At 44.7% G+C, this 21,235-nt stretch overlaps 1 protein-coding gene across 5 annotated transcripts in view; it reads right to left on the reverse strand.

Annotated features, from left to right (window-relative positions):
- Positions 1-13,748: 13,748 nt before the first annotated feature.
- The window catches only part of PAX5 (paired box 5), a 136,733-nt gene continuing 129,246 nt past the window's right edge, over positions 13,749-21,235 (reverse strand). For all 5 annotated transcript variants that reach the window (XM_033086475.2, XM_033086474.2, XM_033086473.2 and 2 more), the window contains one exon: positions 13,749-19,981. In XM_033086475.2, the coding sequence (XP_032942366.1) occupies positions 19,905-19,981 (77 nt within the window). In that variant the 3' untranslated portion in view covers positions 13,749-19,904. The remainder of the gene's footprint in view (positions 19,982-21,235) is intronic.

Consider the following 21,235-nt stretch of genomic DNA (forward strand, 5'->3'; position numbering starts at 1 on the left):
GAGGAATTCTGGTTATTCATCACTCCAGTCTGCACTGGAGCACAATAAGTCATTAAAAATCAGTAAATTATTCAGATAATTTTGTATATTTGTATTCATTTTAAGACACTGGCATATGTAGTGAGAAAACAGTCAAACCTTCCTAAATAGGAGTTGTCTCAATTCCCTGGACCTAGAGGTGGGTGTGCTGTTTGTCTCTGGAATTACAATTATGGTGGTGAACTTCTTGCAAGGAACATGCTGGCAGCTCTGGTTTTGGATGTAATCACTGGCATCAGCATGGTTTGCTCGTCTCCCACTCTATCCCTATTTGCACAGTAAGATCTCCAAGGTGCTGCTTGTGATATGTTGTTATCCTTTTCCAAGTCACTGCAAAGTGACACAATTCATTTATCCCTCTCTTCTCCGCAACCCTGAGACTCTCCTGGGGGCCTCAGCAGCTGGTGTCTTCCCTTAATGAAAAGAGCTCACAGGTCCGTGTCAAGCCCACAGGCAGCTGATTTTCCTTCGTCATCAAGCTGGAGTGCAGCAACTAGCCAACCAGCCACTGTCCTGTTCCTCCACCAGTATGTCCAGGACAAAGAGGAAGTTCCTGGCTTGATCCTGGGACAGATCTCAGTCTTTCACCCCTGGATTTGCTTTGCAAAGCCCCTTCAGGAATTTCTCCTCTGCAGATCTTTGGGAATGCAGCAGGAGACCATATCTTCCTCTAATGCAGTGTATACTGCAAGAGACAGAGGGTCAGTGGGAGGGGGAACTATTCCAGGGGGAAAGACAGGAGACAAATGGTGAAGGGGCAAAGTAGGGGACCAGGCAACTGGAGTGATTAATGGGTGCTTCTCTCTCTGTCTGGGCTTGGAAATTCAGAGTTCTGCAGAAGACAGAACATTCCTGGAGTTCAGAGTCCCCAGCCATCTGCAGACTTCTGCCTTGCTAGGATGGGTCAGGCCCAGGCTGCCCTCAGGGCTCTGGCCTTCAGAGTGCAGAAGAAAATATCTTGATTTAAGGTCCTCCAGCTTGCCTGTCCCTCCATCTAGAGAGCTTTTCCCCAGCAGTGCAGCTAGTGTTTCTCTGCTCCCTGGATAGCTCAGGCTACCCCAGGTACTTTCACCTGTTTGTTGCTGAATGCATCAAAAAGACTAAATTCCCTGAAGCCACATCACCCAATGCAGGAATACTGGAGCTATAAGTGAACATGATCTAAGGTCATGTGGCTTTTGACCTGTGTCACCACTAGAAAACCATCCACTCAGGCTGTGGTGAAAAAGTCTTGGTGAGGAGGTAGGACTCACCAATCTCCAATTTCCTGCAGCACCACTTCAATCACAATACGGATTGACAAAATGGGTCAGTAGGCAATTTTTTTTGGACACCACTTCCACTGGAATGCCTGTGACTTTGGAATGAGGTGAATTGGACCTTCCAAGATGCCAGTGCCACTGTTCACAGAGCAGCCTCTTCTTCTGCAGAAGGTTCAACAGAGGATGGTTCTCCAGTACCATCTATTAAGAATCACCAAGTTCCTGGGCTCTGATGAGCCCCAGGCATGCCTTCTAACAGCAAATGCATCTTGATGCAATGTCAGCTTTGCACATGTGTATCCAGCTGCTACCTCAGGATGGGAGTTACCTCCCCACCACCCACCTGTCAAAGCTGAGGCTCTCAAAGCTCCCATCTCCAGCACTTTTCTGCTCCATTTCCAGGAGGCGCTGGCTCTTCAGCAGAGGTTCAATCACAGACCAAGGGGAGAACAGATGACACTGATCAGCAGCATCATGAATTGTTCCTGTTTTTGCAGGTAGTTCCCTTGTCCAGTCTGGCTCTTCTGCTTTACAGGAGAACTATGAATTGTTGTCTGTATTGTAATTAATTACAATCTATCATTTAATTAATAATGAGTTATTAAGTAACCATGAGTAGTTTTAGAAGGCTTTACATGCTCACTAATTTTGCAAGACAGCTTTTCTAAATTAAAATATTGTCTACACCCTAATGAAATGCCTCTTTGAACAAAAGCAGGAACATGACATATACCTTGCAAAGCCAGGGAGTAAAGCCCCAAGGTATCATGTTGATTTCTTTGGATGACTTCCTTCTTCTGAATTACAACGCATCAATTCTCTATGAACTGTAAACAACTGTGGGGAAGTTTTTAGCCTGTCAAGCACCAATGCTTCCTCAAACTTGCATCCCCTTGATCCTCTGCAGTTTCTAGAACTACATTAAAGTAGTTGTAGGGAGGTAGAGGTGAACTTTGGTCCCAAGTGCCAAGTGACAGGTCAGGAAGGAATGGCCTTCATTGAAAGGGTCGTACAGCCCTGGCAGAGACTTTACAGGGCAGTGGTAGATACACCATCAATGGAAGGATTTCAAATATATATAGATGTGGCCCTCGTAGACATGGTTTAGTGGTGGCTTTGGCAATGCTGACCTAATGGTTGGACTTGATCTTAAGGACCTTTTCCAACCTAAATGATTTTATAATTCCATTAATCTTTGCTCCTTTCCAAGTTAGCATGTAGCAGGATTATGGGGAGTGAGCTGAGCAGTGCTCTTGGGTACTTGTGAAAGAGTGGTTTTGCATCATCTCACATGGTGCTGACACCCACCTACCTTGGAGATACGACCCTTCCTCCTCTACTGTGAAATACTGGGTTTTCACTGAGGTTTGCTTTTTCCACAGGATTTGCCTTTGCTCACCCTTTGCAAAACAACACTCTACTGCATCCTGCATGGTCACATATGTCAACTGGGAGAATCTAAGAATCCTGTTTTAAGGTTGTCTGAGTCTGCTGAGGCTGAAATGTTGCTGCTGTCAAATCCAATCCAAAAAAGCCATGATCACTCCTGGGGGCACCCAACAAGATTGCTTCATTTACTATGTGTTTAGCAGTGGATAATCATTCTGAATTAAGTAGAAAAATGTTAGAGTCATAGATGCATCTAAAAAGAAGTTTTTCCCCACCAGCAGTCTTCCACACATTCTTCTTCCCAAAGAAATGTAGACAAACAAGAGTGATTTCCCATCTCAGGAAACAGATTTCCAGCAAACAGTAATCCTGACCCTCAGTAGGCAGGATTGGTGCAGCCAAATAAAATCCGGTGTCCCTTGCTCCCTTTTACATGAAAGTGAATTGCTCCTAGCAGAAATTATACTATGTGAACAGATCCCACCAGAACAGCTATTTGGACTACGTGATTTTCTATTTGTTTATTAGATTTGAGACCCAAAAGCCAATACAAAATCCCCAGCCCTTCAAGTAGTGGTGGAGCAGGTGTGTGCTGAAACCTCACTTAACCTCAGGAAACTTCCGTCCCCATCTGCCAAAGATTTCTCTTTCCTTTATAACTCAAGGCTAAAAAAACCCCAAAACCAACTTCACTCAACATTCAGGCAGTAATTACAAGATCGTATTTTACAAATGGAACATAAATAAAATTACATAGCTAATTAAGATGTATCATGAACTGAAGCTGATTTCTATGATACTAATTGCATATTTCACCTCCCTGTTAAATGGATTTGATGGTCTGAAAATAAGCCATTCATTTTATGCAGTGGGGGAGGTTTCTGTGAGAAGCAACTGCTGGCTGTCAAGTGGGATGTTAGGTTTCCCTGGTTAGACCAAAAATTAACTGGGTGAATTGATGACCCTTTTTACCAGTCCTCTGAGGAGTGTGAATTTGAATGTGTCAGATACTTTTTCTGCCCCAGCCTCCCTTCTTTTGCAAGACATGAATGTCCAACATAGTAAAATTCATTGGAACAATGGAAATTTAAAAAAATACTTACTTACTCCTACTTTCCTGCACAGACTAGACAGGTTAAAAAATTGGCTTGGGTACTGCTACATTTACATAACCACAATCATCCACAGAATTTTTGTTTTAACTCAACAATTAATTTAGCTTACTTAAGTAAGTTAAAGTTAAAAGAAATTAATAAGTTTAATATTATAGTTGTTTACATTTCTATGCAACAGACAGCTGCTAGGCATGTGTGACCTATGTGTCACAGGCAGGTGTATTAGTTAATGTTACATAGGGCCTGGAAAGTGTGATCTGAAATCTTCACTCTCTAGAGGGTGTTCCTTAGGATTTGGCCAAGTGCTAGGATCTTCCCCTTCTTGCCTCACAGTAGGGATGCAGTTTATACATGCACATAAATATATTTAATTCCTCTAATACAGATATCCGTCTGGAATTTCCAAGGACTGCATTTGTAACAAAATTCTGAAAATCACCATATAAGGGACAGAAATCCAGGATCTGAGAAACAGTGGGACAGATGAGTATTTTAAGATTGAATGCTTTAAATCCTGCATTGAGGGAAAACAGGTATTGCTGTGCCATTGAAGGCAGGAGGTGCTTTGGCAGGAGGATTCTCTCTGATTTCATGCCATATCCTGAGAGGTGCAGGGGAGTTGGACCTGCACTGGCAGGTGACCCTCATTCCTCCAGTTCTCATTGGGAAGTGTTTCTCAGCTGTTAGCAGCTCTGGAAAAAGAGCACAGGATCTGTGGAGGCTGAAGTACACCCCCAGGAAAACCTGCTACTTTTCTCCTAAAGGACTGCTCGTGTTTGAACATGAGGTCCAATTTCCTGTCAGTGATAGATAAAATGTCCATGATGTGGCTTTTTACATCAGGCAAGAGAAACAGTGCAGATGCAAATTTTGCACACCTGACGATTTGAGACCATTTTTTAAAGAATTGCACATTTGGAGAATGAAGCATTATTTCAGTGAAATATGGGATACATCCCACAGCTCGTAAGTGGTGAAGAATGGTGGTACAAACTACTGGATCCAGCAGCCCAGGTGAGATCCTGCCAGAAGCAGCTTGAGCATGAGCTCCAAGGAGACGTGTGCCCAAGTATACATGTATATTCACACATGTGAAGACAGCCAGCCACACAGATCAACACAGACTCATAAAGTTCACACATGAACACAGAGTGTTGTTCTCCTCTTGCTGAGTAGGACAGAGTCCATCAGTGGCAGAATATATATACACACACACATATAAATATATATGTATGTATGTATGTATATAATGTATATGTATATATATGTGTGTGTGTGTGTGTATATATATATATATACGTATATATATGTGTGTGTGTGTATATATACACACATCCCTTCAAGAATATATCTCCCTCCAACGTCAGAGCACAGATTTTTTTCTGCTTGGTAGTTGCTTGTTTCCCTGAGCCTTCCCTGGGACAAATTTGTAAGGGTCCTGTGTGTTCCTTCCAATGAGTTCCTAATTTGGGTTCCAACTCCTTCTCTTGCCCTGAACTCCCCTGGGCTTGTAAAGTGAGTCTTGAATGGGCACCATGGACTAGCCCACTGTTCCTCCTGTCCCCCTGGTACTTACATGTATGTCAAAAGCAAAACCAGATGATGTCTGCTTTTTCAGGGATCGATTTAGTCTGTGTCTCATGCGCTCAGCTGCATCTTCAGATTTTCATAATCCTGGACTTCTGTTCTGGATTCAGAGTGCAAAGGGTTTGTGATTGAAGTTATAGTTTGCCTTAATGAAACTTTACTCCATGAATTATTCCAAATGCTCACATTTACAGAAATCTGACCTCTCAGAGGGGGTCTGCAGAAGACAAGCGGTCTGGGGTATCCTGTTTTGGCATCTGACACTTCAGAATACCTTAATTACAAGTTTGAGATAGACAGAAGAAACTGCAATAATCTCTGCCATATTTAATGATTTTGTTCAACACTATTTCAAAAGTGCACAAATACCACCAGGATCAGCGTGTGAACCAGCCCCAGGAGCACCACTTGTCCCTGGGAACATCATCCTGGCAATTCCCATCAACTGGCATCTCCCCCTCTCCTGACTCGGCCCCAGTGTCCGGCATGTTGGGTCACCCACAGAGAAGTGATGAGATCCCCACAGAAGCAATGCTCTGGGTTCAAAAAGCAGAAACTTTTCTTATTTGTTTGCCCCTTATTCCTCTCCACCTAGTGCCTGTTCTGGGTGTGATTCTTGACCCGTTCCAAATAATCACACAAAGCAGTGAAAACAGCAAATCATAATCAACTATGTTTCTTACTATTACAAAAGTGACATTATAAACTTAAAAGACATAATATAATTTTATCTTTACTAATAGTCCAACATGCATACGAGAAAGATATTTGACATTTTCTACACCTCCAACTCTTCTTCATGCGCTGCTGAGCAGGCTGCACCAGAGTTCATCCATTTAAATCCAGTTTAGAACTCAGTATATATACAGTAAAAGGATTTCATGATACAGTTGTACTTCCTAGTCGTGCTTAAAAAAATTTAGCCATCTCTCCCCTCAAAGTTTCCTGATTGGAAATGTAAATCACCGCTAATAATGAAATTGAAATCAGACCTGATATTTAGAGTGAGGTAGACTGCCCCACTCCATTTACTTGAGCAATTTGTGGCTTGTGTTGAATATTACCAATACTTACTAGAAATGGTTTTGTTTTGCTATGTAGCAGAGGTTACCTTGCCCAAAGCTCCTCCAGAGTTTTCTCTTAGCTGTTCCTTGTTAAATGCTGTCTTGCAATAAGCCACTGATGTTTGCATTTCATTTGCTAGATGAAGACTATTGAAAATAGTGTGATTAGTGTTGCACTCTGAACCCAAGAAAGGAAGGTTTTAAGGGCCAATCAACACTTTAAGGAGTTGTTTCAGCAGTCAGACCTTGCCCATGCCCCATCTTGCTCTCATCCCTCTTTGACAGCAACACAGTCGAGTTCCTGGCACCACAATAGGGTCGTTCCTCCTCTCCCCTCCATCACCAGCCTCTCTCCCAGCTTCACGTCACTCCCAGCCTTCTTCTCCTTGGGGCCCTTCTTTGCCCCACCTAGGCAAGGAAAAACTGCACATATGTTAATGCTTTCCTGACAGATGGAATACCATGGGAAGACAAGGGTGAGCAGCTCACAGGGATGGACCCCGAAGGACTGGACTGATGTCAGGCCAAGTGCACACTGCCACCAGTGTCAGGATTTATTCATTCCCATCCTTGACTTTTATTCTGCCAAGTGGCCAGGTAAGCCTCTTGTTCCAGTAGACAGGAGCAGCCCACCTGCCCTTCAAACCAGGGCAGCCACGAGCCATTGCAAGGCTACAGGAAGCTCCAGTGGGCTGCAAGGCAGCTCCAGTGCTTGTTTCCACAGAAAGTGGAACACCTCTACGCATTTATCTCTGAAAAGATGCCCCTTTCCTATGCCTCAGCAGTTGGTCATCGGTGTTGCAGTGGTCCTGACACCCAAAATCTGTCCTGCAGGGAGGGTGAAGCACACCACACACGTGGCCCTGTGTGTGAGCTTGCCCAAGCAGGGTCACTGGGTGGTCTGAGTGGTCTGTGGGCCACAAACTGGAGGATGAGCCAGAAATTAATGTTTCAAGTTAACTGGAGTTGTGATGTGCTCCCTCTTACTGCCCCACATCTCAGGACTTCTGAGAGGGGTCAATGCCACTCTCACAGTCCTTGCTGCAGTTCTTATCGTGGGACCAAGCTATGTGAAACATTTTATCACCATTTTTCCTAGCTGCAGTGTGCTTTTTGATCCTTAGCAGAGCAGGTATGGTGCCCTGAGCCACTAATGCCCTGTAAGAGCCCTATTTCTAAAACAGCAACTGCTGCACCAAGAACTACGGAGAAACCCTTCCTCCATTCTGGATTCTCAGCACATTTTGGGGTCCTTGTTTACTCAAATAGCAGTCTTGTAATTTCCAAATCAAAAGTGTTTTTAAAAACTACTTTGTATTCCTGAAAGTTGATATCTTACTCAGTGAAGAATCATCTCATGTCTTTAAAACTTACACCATTACTCTTCTTGATTAACAAAAAAGCTGGCCTTTCCAGGGCCCATAAACAGAATCAGCCAAGCATAAAATATAAGAGAAGGGAAAACAATTAGAAGTTATTTTAGTTGTTACTTTGGAGTTGAACATTATATTTCCATTTTTTTCTCTGTACAGTAGGAAAACTATTGCTGCATACATATTTCTCTTCCAGTAATGGTATGTGGATATACAGTCAGAGTTTCATACTGGTCACTTTACTTATGGATTAGTAAGCAATATGCATGTGATAGTTTTGAGCCTTCCTTTTTATGATTGTGAAAGAAATAGACACAGTAGACAATTATTATGTTAGCTGGGACTATAAGGTTTATGTGAGAGGTCTATCCAGATGTTTGGTCTTCTGATGTGCATGGTGGTGCTTCCTGAGAAGGAACAGGCAAAGAGCACCGTGAGCTGAGAACAGTTTGCAGGTTGTAAAGGAAAGAGGACAGCCCCTTAAATGTGGTGGAAATACAAGTTTCCATGTGTCAGGGGCAAGCTTGTTGTCCTGTCTGTGAGAGACGTATCCAAAAAGTTCTCCATTTAGATTCAGACTGCAAGAGACGCAGAATATGGTGGTACATGGCACTGAGAAGGAAAGGGCATGGCACAGGTTTGCCATGAGTATGAAAATAACATGAACCAGGTACCATTGTCTGTGACATAGCAAAGAGGACAGTACAATTGGGGCAGCTTGCATGCCATTCGTGAAATGTTTGTTATGAAACAGAAGACTGTAGTCATCATTTTTAAAAACACGTAAATCACAACAAGTAAAAGATTAGAATGCACCTTGATATTATGCTGTGGTTGTGTCCTAAAATGCCTAATTTTACAGATTATGTTCCTAGGTATAAAAGATTTTAAAGAATCAACCAAGGTCTTGTCATTTAATTTTTTATGGATTGTATGAAAAGGGGACAATATTTTGAAAATCATCCACTCGTTGGCACCTAGTCACAGCTAAATAGGTGCTGAGGGAGAAATCCAGCAAAACCAACCAGCAGAGATTTTTGTGAGGGGGAGACAACATCCAAGCTGGGTCTGGAAATCTGAGGTCTGCAAGGACTTCTAGGAGCTGGATTTGATGAAGCTTGGGGTGCATTGCAACTAAGAATGTTTCTAGGACCTTCTATTCTCCAACATTTCTAGCTAACCATAAAGGCAGGCTGTATAAATGAACCTACAGTGAGTTCCTACAGGACTGGCATACAGACATCCAGAGATGTGAGCCTGGTGTGCCAGACTCCTCTCCTTTCTTACCATACAGAGACTCTGAATTACGTTTTCCTCTGCTAATTTTAGTTATCATATGCTTACATCATCTGTATATAAATGAAAAAGAACTTAATATGTTTGTTAAAATCACAGTGTTATATTAAAGAAGAGTTTATTTAACTTTATTTAATTTAAAGGCCACTTAGTAGACTGAGCCTTAATGATCCACAGTAAATGTATTTTTTCAAAAGATTTCTCCATTATTGGGTGTTCTTAGACAAGAGTCCACATTTCATGTATAGGATTTAGATAAATTGCTGCTCTGGTAACACAGTGTGATAAGGAGACATTAATTCATGCTAAATGACAAAGAAATTCCTTCAGAGGAATTATTCTATCCCTATGAATATAAAAGACAACCTTTCTAGCTGAGCATTTAGTGAGAAATCAGACATTCTGTGCATTATACCAAACTGCAGATGTATTCATTATAATAACATTAATCATGATGACTCCATTTGTCAGTTCCACCCTAATTAAGCATGGCTGCCATAACAGACAATTTAAAGTGTTATAAGAGACTGTTTACAAGGGGGTTAATAGAGTTAGGAGTCAGAATTAAGTGGTCTTCTATCAGGTGTGACTTTCCTGGTGCTGTGAGGTAGCAGAGGCTCAACAGTAACATAGGATGGAAGGGATGACTGAAGCATCACACTCAGTCTGGTCTAGGTATGTTACCTGTTGGCTGGGATGGGGTATCCTGTTCATGGCTGAAATAATTTTCTTCCCAGTAGTTGGTGCAGTGTTGTGTTTTGGATTCAGAATGAGAATAATGTTGATAACACACGGATGTTGTTGATGCTAAGTAGTGCTTATCTTAAATCAAGGACTTTTCTGTTGTGCACAAAAAAATTGTTCCATTTCCCAACAGAGAGGAGGTGAGAAAGCAGCTGTGAGAAAGCATGGCCAGGGCAGCTGTCCCGAGCTGCTCAAAGGGATCTTCTACACAACAGATTGTCGTATGCAGCATATAAATTAGGGAAGCTAGCCAGGAACCAATCCTTCCTTCCACAGGGCTCTTGCACATTTTAGCACCACCATGTCTTTTTGCACACACAGATGAAATTGCACAGCATGATCCGTAAATTTGTACCTTTTGGAAGTTCTCTGTGGAATTCATTCCTATTTTTTTGATGCTTCTGCAAAACACATCCCATTGCTAATTCTTAGCCTTTGCTTGTATTGGAGATTGCTGCAGCCAGCCAAATTCTCCCTGTTTTGGAGAATGTTGGTAGGTGAGTTTTTCATGTGTGTGGTAACAAACATTCTCTCTGCAGTTTTGGCTGCATTTTCAATGCCTACTGCTCCATTTGAAGCAAGGGCATGGGATCCAGTTTCAGGTGGGCCCAAAGCCTCCTGTTCAGAGAGCCTTTGAAAGGTGAATGAGTGAGAGTTACTATAAATTTGTAGGCAGAAAGAATCCGTTCAGCTGAGTGGCAGCTGAAGCATGCTTCTCAGTTCACTGTTCACTGTAGCCCCACAGCTTTGGAAACACTGCTGTAAAAAGATGTTTCCTAAGTACTTAAAGAAAGTTCATATACACATAGGAATTTTCTCCCTAGGGCATTTCAAGTTTTTGGGGTCTTTTGATAATGAAAATAGGTCATGAAATCTTCAGACAGAAGCCATAAGTCTTCACCAGCTGTCTGTGACATTATTTCCAGATGTTCCTGCTCATAGCCATCATGGCCCACTGCAGGAATCCTGGCAAAGGAGCTGTCACTGTGATCTCTTTGTACCAGCTCCTGTATGCCCACATCTCTGCTCCTGTCTTTCCTTGCTGGACTGCATATTGCCCTTGTCTGAAAAATCTGTTGCAATACAGAGACATTCCTTTGCTTAACCACAGGTCTGCATTTCCTATTCATTAAAAGTACAAGCGACAATTCCCAGGCATCTTAAACAATGGCCATTTGTGTGAAGGTTTGAGCTAAAACCGTATTTGCATCCTTGAAGGGCATTCTCACTGAAGGAAGCAGTATGGGGCCTAACACCTGAAGAGACAGGAAGATTCCATGCCTCTCACTGCAATTTTGTCAGGTCTAATCCCACTGTTCTGCTACCAGCAGGCTGCCATGCCATTTCACATCCAGACGTGGAAGGGCTTTAATGAGGAACGGGCACTGCCTGCCTGCTGCAGGAGTAGACAACTTGTTCCTCTTTTAACCTAGCAAGGCTGAAAGACAGCAGAAGTGCAAAACATATAAAAATAGAGCAAGAAATGGCAAACACAGTACAGCCACAACATGGCTCCTGGTGTTCTCCTGTAAAGTCCCTCTGCTGCTAGGCCACGAATCTCCACTGAAAGCTGGCCAAGCACTGGCACAGGCTCTGCAAGGAAGAGTCAGTTTGGTTCATGCACTCTGCTGTCCTCAAGAAGTACTGGGAGATGCACTAAGACAATCTCAGAACTGTAGAAAGTTGGAGTTGGAAGGGACCTTGAAAGCTCATCTGGTTTCATGCCCTGCCATGGGAAGGAACACATCCCACAAGACCAGATCCAAACTCCAAACCTGGTACAACCTGGCCTTGAACACCTCCCAGGATAGCACAACCACGGTTTCTCTGGGCAGCCTGTGCCTAGAGTAGTTATTCCCTCTTTGGAATTATTTCCTCCAAATATCCAATCCAGCCCGGTCATCTGTCAGTAGGAAGCCTTGTCTACTCTCTCCAGGCCCTCCTCCAAAGTCCCTTGGAGCCCTCTCAAGTCTTGGAAGGGACCCTAAGGTCTCCCTGATGAGAAAGAGGGAGACCCCTTCTCCAGGCTGAACAACCCCATCTCTCATGCTGTCTCTGTAGGAGAGGTGCTCCAGTTTTTTCACCACTGTTATGATGATGGACGGCTGCTGAGAGTGGTCTCTAAGCCCCAGAGCCTTCCAGGACCTTGCTGCCTGGGAGATGAGACAAGCATTGTGAAGGTCTGATGGCTTTCCTCCCTCCCCAGAAGGCATCACCACCTGCTACCTACATGAAGAGGAATCTCCCAGGACTCAGAGGGCAATGCAAGGGATTCCTGCTCCATCGGGGGATATTGGGTTCCTCAGGGCACCAGTGCCTTGACAGGGGCCAGCAGGTGGCTGTGAGGAGACAATTTCATTTTGGTTTGTGCTAACAGTGGTTGTCAGAGGCACATGGGAGAGGGATTGTGTAAGTGCCAGGTCCAGGAGGCAGCTAGGAGAAGGTGAATGAAAGCCTTGTCTCTGGGGGGATTTGCCTGGAAACCAGTTCAGGTCTCACACGGGACAAGCAGTCAGCAGGGGAACACAGGCAGGTTTTGGCAGGGGCTAGGGCCATTACAATAACTTCACAATTATAAGCCGCACTTCCAGGTGTTGGCAAATTTTCGTTCCTTGTCCATACATAAGCCGTACCTGATTATAAGCCGCACGTTACAATACAGAGTGTGATAAAAGGTATCTGTTCTATCACCATCTGTTGAGGGTGGGGCAGTGATCCTGATCTCCCTGGGAGATATTCTGCTAATGGGCATCCATTGAAACCAGGCAGGGCATTGTTCTTTATCTTTTCACAGCCCATCCTTCCTCCAGCCAGTCATTTTCTGCTCATGGCCATTGAGTCCCACTGTGGCACTGATAAAATTACTGCATCCCATTGGGAGTTGCTCCAGCCAGGGGGAAGAGCCCAACATTTCTTACCAAGATAAAAACAGAGGTTTTGGGACACTAAGGGAGCCCTTTCTCCACTGGAATCCAGAGGAAAACCGGATTTCTCCAAATCACCACTGGAGCTCCGGAGGGAAACTGCACCTTGTACAGGAGCACTGCTCCAGCTGAGCCACATCTGTCACTGCAGGAGGATGCAGCCACCATGGAATGGCACTGCTGCCAACACCCTGCCTGACGGGTGTCAGGTTGTACTCTGACTGTGTCAGGGTTTGGGGTTTGTTCTTTGTAGTGCTGTATTTCTATTTTAATTTCCCTGGTAAAGAACTGTTATTCCTAATTCCCATATCTTTGCCTGAAAGCCCCTTGATTTCAAAATTATAATAATTTGGAGGGAGGGGGTTTACATTCTCCATTTCAAAGAGAAGCTCCTGCCTTTCTCAGCAGACACCTGTCCTCCAAACTAAACCAGCAACTTCTCATTCTTTGTCCATATATAAGCTGCACCTGATTATAAGCCGCAGTTTGGGTTCAGACCAAAATTTTAGTCAAAATTGTGCAGCTTATAATCGTGAAATTACTGTAACTCAGACAAGCCACTGTGGTGTTCAGATGGGAGAGAAGCCTTCGGGGTCTTTTGAACAGCACCTGACTCCAGGCCCCAGTAAACTGTTCCATCTTGCATCCAGGGGTATCTTGGAGGGTGCCTCTGCTTCATGGGGAGAACAATCTGCCCACAGGAACAAGGACACTTGAGGACCAGCACTGACCTCATCATTTTGTGGTGGCATGGGCTCTGCCACAGCACACAGTACCTTAGAGGGTCCAGCCATGCTGGGAGAGGGTGTTGGTGACACCAGGCTGCAACGCCTCACCGTGTCTGACGGGTGCTTTTTCATGAGGGCCTCCAATGTCCCACTTCAAATGCAACTACCTGGTAATTTTTTCCCTAGAAAGGCAGGACACAAGGAGAGCACAAGAAGGAAAGCAGACATTTTGAACTTAAAAAAATTACTTTTATTTTAGGAACCAATAAAATTATGGTAAATATTTACAAATAATTATCTCACATAAAGGTTACATAAAACCAAATGTCCACAAGTAACAGTCACTCTCATGAAAAGACACACAGATATTGAACTACGCCAATCTTATTGCATGTTTCTTCAACTAACCTAAAAAAAAAGTGTTGCAGTCAACCATTTAACTTAGAATAAAATCACAAATTCCAGTACTGACAGGAAAAAGAATTTTGTAAAAAAAGAAAAAAACAAAGAAAAAACCCCTTCAGACAGCCCCTCCTTTTTGACCCATGCCTTAGCACCCCTGGTCCCCAGCCCACCTCCCTTTTTGCTACCCAAAAACAAAACCCAAAACAAAATCCCCAAAATAATGTTCGACGTCTTTGGCAAATTGGCACTGCTGTAATTACATTCAAATATTATAACACACAAAAGCAACACACGGCACTAAGGAAAAAACACCAAGATTTCAAGTTTGTTCTTTTCCTACTAGAAAAAAAGAATACAAAACATACACATTTTAAGAAGCATTTTTTCATCTGTTTTGCAACAGATGTTATCCCCTACTTTCAAAGGCAATTCAACAGTATTTTTAGGATTTTTTTGTAAGTTATTTTTTGTTTGTATGTACTTTTCAAGGTGAGGAGGCTTTTCTTTTTCTCCCTCTCTTTCTTTTTCCTCTCTTTTTAAAGAAGTAAGGTTCAATGCAGGCATTGCAGACTTTGGTGGATACAATAGGTATTTCTTTGTTGCTAGAAGTCCCTAATACATAGTAGTTTGTCTTTAAGAAAAAAAAGTTTGTTCTTTTTTTTTTCTTGGAAAGGAATTCCATTTGCAATGAAATGAGTTTCTGTAATTTTGGAATGTACAAAGGCCACTAGACAAAGTGAAAAACCATGACAACATTTTTTCCCGCAGGAGGCTGGGCAAAGGAAAAGGCAGGTCTAAATGCCCACTGGCCATTTTTCCCACCTCACCTCGTGTAGACAAGGCAGAGCCAGAGACCTTGGACACAGGGGTCTGGCTGGGTGGTGTCTGGGGCTGATGCACGACTAGGATCCACCTCTCCACAACCCCTGCCAGCTTCTGAGATACTCAAGTAGTAGCATACTACACAGACAAGTGTGTAGACAGCAATCCCTGCGTGCATGCCTGCCCACCCAGCAATGCTGCAGCGGTGTCCAGCTCAGTCCTTTCAGCCTGGCTCCCACCCTGTTACTCCTGCATTCTCTGAGCCTTTCACAGCACTGATGAGTGAGGCCACTGCTGGAGCTGACACCTGTGCCAGCTGTGACACCGAGGTGAGCAATCCAGGCACCACTTTGCCATGCTTTTCATCAGCATTTGCACGTCAAGTCTCATAAACTTGACCAGAAAAAGAACACTTAACTGGTTTTGATCCTTTCAGATCCTTTTGTTTGTCGTACTGTGGTAACACATACCTGTGACAAGAGCAGGTCTGAGGAACTAAGGGCTTCCTAGCTGGCATCCCCAGCCTTGTGTGCTCCTGAGCATTCTGCCTCCAGGGCAGAGTGGCAGCTGGCTGCAGCTCGGAATGTGTGCCCACTGCCTCTGTCAGTACAGGCTGCCTGACCTGGCTGTGCCTAACAAAACCCTCATGAGACCATCCCTTGGACGCTTAGTGAGACTTCAGGGTACGTTAGCCAAGAGATAAAGTTGGTTAGAGTTGGTCCTCTAACATTTCATCAACGAATCCAGAAGAAAAAACAGGTTTTTCCAGAGTTTGCTGGGACAGAGTTATGGGGTGGGTCAGCCTAGGTCTGTGCTATCTCTTAGGCTTTCCTGTGGCACATGCACGCAGAAAAGAGCATGGTTCTGGGAAGGACACCTGATCAAAGCCATGTTGCAGCCAGTGGCAGCTGCACAAGTTGACTCTGCTACAAGCCACGGCTCTTGAAGTATGGGTACCCGTCTGGAAATAAACAGGACGTGTCTTCCTCTCTCCTCCATACTGAAGCATGTGTAAAATACATAAATTAAAGAAAAAGAAAGCCAGGAATAGAACCCCATTAGCTAAGACCAGCATGGCAAAGCATTTATCAACACCTGGTAACTGCTAGGGCTGGCACGGTGAGGCCATCACAACTCCTTCACCCACCACGCCACTCTCTCCCACTGCACTGCCCACACACTACAGCACCAAGAGGACTCGGTCAGAGAGTCAGGGAGGGGTGGCAGATTGTGAGCTCCATGTACCCTGGTGCTGTTTCCTTCCTCGCCATCTCTTTCCCAAGTGCCTCATGCACTGATGTTGTCCTAACATCGTCCAGTCCAATCAGAGATCTTCTCAGATATCTTGGAATGAACAGTCACTTTCTGGCCCCATGATGCCAGAGCCCGTGTGTTTTTCTACTTTGACAGTGATCAAAGAAAAGTTTTGATCTGTTGATCCAGTCTTCAGGGACATCCAGAGCTCTGCAGTCAGTAGAGCTGCCTAACAATAACGTCTCCATAACTGAACCTTCGAACACAGATGATGAACAAATTCAGTGTCCACAACATTTTGTGTCTTCTTTATGGTCATGGTCTGACAGCATTAAACTGAAGGTTTCCTCAACAAGTGAGTTCATGCAATCCTGACTCCGGCCTCCATTGATTTAGTTTTACAGCAGCATTGTCCCTCTCCACCTCTCAGATTTAATTTCTTAGCCTGCGTCAGCAATGTATTTGATAAAATTATTGCTGGAGCATCAAGGACTGGAAAACCCTCCACCTAACCAAGTGTATTACAGAGTTCAGTGCTGAAACTGCCTGAAGGCACTTCATGGGGTTGATTACCACAAGGGTTTAGTAATGATTCACTGCTCTGCAGGGCATCCCACCTGAGTAATTTTAGCAGGGCACCCCAAAACCCAGAACTGGGCTGGCTCTCTCCCTTCCTTGTAGCCCCTAAGGGTCATTTGCTTCCCATCTCCACCTTACCCAGTAACTCCTCCCCCATGACACAGTGAGGCCACAGAGCACAGAGGGAAGCAGGAAATCCTCTGTCATCCCCAGATGACCAATAGAGCCTTTCAGAGATGCTGCCCAAGGAGGAGGATTCCCACAATGAAGAGTATGGACAGAAGGTGTTTCTGAGGGAAGCAGTTTGTAAATCTCAGCTGAAATATTCCCAGAAACAGAAAGTACTGTCAAGAAGTGCCTTTTCCAGCAGCATGGCATGAATACTCCATGGCCTGACTCATACTGGCTGTTTGTGACAGAAAGATATCCCAGCAGATGTGAGTGAGCCATGGCTGCCACATTTTGGGAGATGGGTCAGGTACGAGTCCCTGCTTTGCATGTGCAAGGATGGGAGTTTTAGGGCTCCTCTCAGCACTTGCCAGAGAGTCCTTGGGATGGAGCCCAGCACCGTACCTGGCAGGTCAAGGGCTGCCCTGATGAAAGCCTTGAGGCCACTCAGGCCTGAGCACTTTGGGTCACTTCAGCCAGTGGCATCCACACATCCATCATTTGGAGGAAACACATCTGTTATGTCTTTCCTAAGTCCCCAACCCACCTAAAAGTACTTCTGGCATGAGTATGGTAACATCTGCTGAAATGTCATGTTTGGTCTTCTCAGTGTAATCTGAATTAATATATGTCCAATTCATACTCAGCAATACATACAGCTGAGGAAACAAGTAAAAGTAATGTGGTTGCAGGAGAGCAGATGGAGTGCTGAAGTGGGTGAAGGACCCACATGCCAATGAGCTGCACTTCCCTCACTGGGCACACAGACTTGTTTTAGCCAAGGCTGATGGTGTCCCAACAGCTGGTGTAACTCAGCACACCTCTGCTCCAGATACATCACCAGCACCAGTGGTCAAACCCTTGTTTCTCACGTCTTCAGTAAAAGTGTTGGACAGGCACATGCCTTCCTGAACTCAGAGAGAAGGTGCACGTGCTGAGTGGAGACAGTGCACACCACCTGGCCAGGCTCTTGCATGTGGTCCCAGGGACAGAAATGCCCTTTACAGTATTGTCCAAGAAATGCAAGCAATTATAGGATATGCAGATAGTTATGAACCCAAAGCAGGGGTTCAGAAGGTTCCTTGTGTAAATTTTCCATGCTGTAATTTGTCTTTTGTTAAAAGCAGGTGCGTATCAGTAATTGATTGCTGAAAGATTAAAATTGGCACTCATCTCACTGATAAGTTTGTCACAAAACTTATTGCTGGATTGGTTTAAAAGACTCTGGCTGAAATCTCTGATGGGGTCTGTGAACATCACACTGAAATGTCACTGAGCTGGTGGCACCTGGATGTCTCCATAGCTGCTGAGGATTGGACACATCTGCCCTGGAAGCTTGGAAGTGCTGGCTGCATTTCCATTATCGTGAGAGGATGCCAATGGAGTGGGAGAGAGAATTTCTCAGCAGATCAGTGGTCACTACAGATACCAGATATTCAGCACAAGTTATGAGGTGGGAAAAGAGAGAATAGTGTTAACTCAGTAGCTGCCAGAGAAATGTTTGTACAACTGGAACTGGTGAATACCTGCTAGAATATTCCTCCACAGGAGTGCCTCTCAGGTTTGACACCAACAACCTTTATTCTGCAGGGAAGCTCCAACAGGACTCCTCAGTAGAGCCCAGGCAGCTCTGGGTTGATGAGGATGGCTGGGTCGGGAGTAAGGAGGCTACAGCCAGATCTTCATCTCAACAGGACCAGGGAGCTTCTCCACTGCCCTCAGGAGGAAAGGGATGGGGTCATGCCCATCATCCTTATGTGGCTGACGATGTCTGTGCCTTGGTCTGGGGTAGGGGGAGGCTTCAGGGAGAGATCAGCACTTCTCCTGGCTCCATGGAGAGGCAGTGATTGGTAGCTGCTAAGTGGTCATTGGTAGCTGCTCTGCTCTCTTAATTTAGAGCCCCACAAGGTGCACATTGAAACCTGTGACTATTAGTGCTTGCTATTCAAGTAGGAGGGAAGAAACATGGAATTAGCAGGGCAAAAGTCCCCTCAGGCATGTCTGGACTACAGTGCTGGAATCTGCAATGCCTTCACAGAAATGTACAGACACCCCAAAGCAAGTACTTTCCCCTTCAGCTTGGCTTGGAAAGTGCGGCTGCCCTCATGCCTGGTACACGCCACTCACTACATGCACTTAACAAAAATCGTAACCACAGTATTTCTCTGCCTTCCTCTCAGGGTTTTCATGACTGGGATTTAGCACACAATCTATAGAGATATACATAATATGTCAACTGTTATTTAGGAATTCCTTCCTGGATGCTGCTTAACTTGAGTTTGTTCCAGTGTTTAGTATGATGACAAATTAACAAAAATTAATATTAAGCAGTAAAGTATCACAAAATTGCCTATGTCTTTCAGTTGCCCATGTGTTTGATACAAGCAAATAGCATGATCACACACAACTGTCAAATAGGATGCTCTATATAGAAACAACATCAGCCCAAAATACAGCCACAATGAGTGTTAACCTGGTTCAAAGTTGCTTAAAGCTTACGGAGTTCTTTGAATCAGTGCACCAGTTTCAAAACACACTTTTGGATGTGTTTTGAGTTCATACTTGTACAATGTTGCTGTTTATGTTTAAGCTACTCTTACAGTAATACAAACAAGCAAATATTTACAGTGGTGTGCTTGCGTAAAACTGAGCAGACTGATTTTTTCTTTGCCACACACACCAAAAAAAAGAACAAAAAAAAAACAGTAAAAAAAGGAAAAGGAAAGAAAAAAAGAAGAAGAAGAAGAAAAGAAAATTGCCTTGAGTCTCACAGCCTGTTTCAGTGTGCAGCAAGAGGGAGCTGCCCCAAGGGGAGCTGTTCACACCTCTTCCTTATCCCCAGATACAGCCATGGCACCCGCAGGCGATTAAAGCAGTAGCCAGCCGGCTGCAAAGAACATGAAGCTACCACACATTTTTGACCACACAGAGCTTCAGGAGTACCGCTTCCTCCTGTTTCTCTGTTTGATTCAGGACCCAACCAGATTTAAGAATACAATAATCAGTTCCACAAGCTTAAAGAGCAAAATTTCAATTATCGTGCTCCTACTAGGTACTTTCTCCTTCCCTTTTGGAGTGGCTGGCATGGTGGCAGCACGGTGTCCCGGTGGTCCCAGACGTGCGTGCCGTCAGTGCCGATGCCCTGAGCTCCGGCGTCAGTGGCGGTCGTAGGCAGCAGCGGCGGCTGGTGCGGCTGCTCCGCGGGCTGTGGCGCTGTAGTAGTAGGGTGAGCCTGTGGGAGATGAGACCACTGTGAGGAACACAAAGGTGGAAAAGTGCCAGCTTGCAGTGTTTTGACAATGGCTGTCAGAGAGCACTCCAGCCAAAGCTTCAATAAAGGCTGGGTAAATAGAATGAAAATTGCATTCCTGCATTCTGCATGAGAAGGAGGCTACCATTGGTTTGCATTGCTGCTTGCTGCTTGATACTTTCTTCCATTCCTTCACTCAAAGCATCAACTTCATTTACTTCACCAAAAAAAGTTAATTACTTTCCAGAACAGAAAGCCAAGATATTCCAACCCCAACACACTACTGTACTCTGATTTCTTTGATTTTTCCCCCTCCTTTTAAAAGGAGGAGGTTGAACCCCAAAGCATTCAAAATATTTCAGTGAAAGCACTTGTTTACCAAGGAAAGGCCTGGAAAAGATTGGTGGAAATTCTTTGTCCTGCCGGGCTAAGGACTGGTAGATAGGACAATTACCCAAGTATCACCAAGAACCTGGACTATTTGTTTGAATGAGGGAGAGTCTTTGCTATCTAGAGAGATACCCATCTGTCCATCCAGCACCAGTTTTAAGAAACCCTCCAAGCACACCAGCAATGAAACCAACTCCAATCCGTCCTAAGGAGGGACTTTTCTCTCTTCAAGGTGCCACCAGTTTGGCCTGAAAGTCGCCAGTTTCACATGCATGGGATGTGAGGCACATCACATGTGGAAGAATCCCCCTGGAAGGAATTTTCCTTGACCACATGCATCTGAGACCAAGGGAGGCTTGGATGAGCAACAACAAGCCAATGCGAGTAACAGCGCTGGATTAGTCAGGGCTGTAGGGTTTGTTTTCATGAGTGGCCTTCTCTAAGAGCTGCCTTCCATCGTGAGCTCCCTGCCTTCAACACACATGGGACAGCAATCTATCAGACGTTGTCAGGGGTCTTCACAGCCCTGGATGTGACTTGCTGCAGAGGCAGTGACTTCTGCTGCTTCAGTGGCACAGAGGAGCTGGCCCCACCAGGAAAAGGCGATGGCACCAGAGCTCAGTGGGGACTGTGGACCTCTTAGGAAAGCATCAGTGACGGTGAAACCAAAGGTGCAATTTTGGTTCTTCACTTCCTATCCCAGACTCTAGCAAACACCGCTCCCGCAGATCCAATGGCAGACCCTGGGCACAGCCTGAGTGTGGCAGTGCCTCAATTGTTCTACTACCGTGGCCCTGCACACCCTCTGGAGCTGGAAGGAGGACCCACTGGCATGCCTGGTGCTGT

The sequence above is a fragment of the Catharus ustulatus genome, assembly GCF_009819885.2.
Source record: "Catharus ustulatus isolate bCatUst1 chromosome Z unlocalized genomic scaffold, bCatUst1.pri.v2 scaffold_26_arrow_ctg1, whole genome shotgun sequence".
Lineage (NCBI taxonomy): Eukaryota > Metazoa > Chordata > Aves > Passeriformes > Turdidae > Catharus > Catharus ustulatus.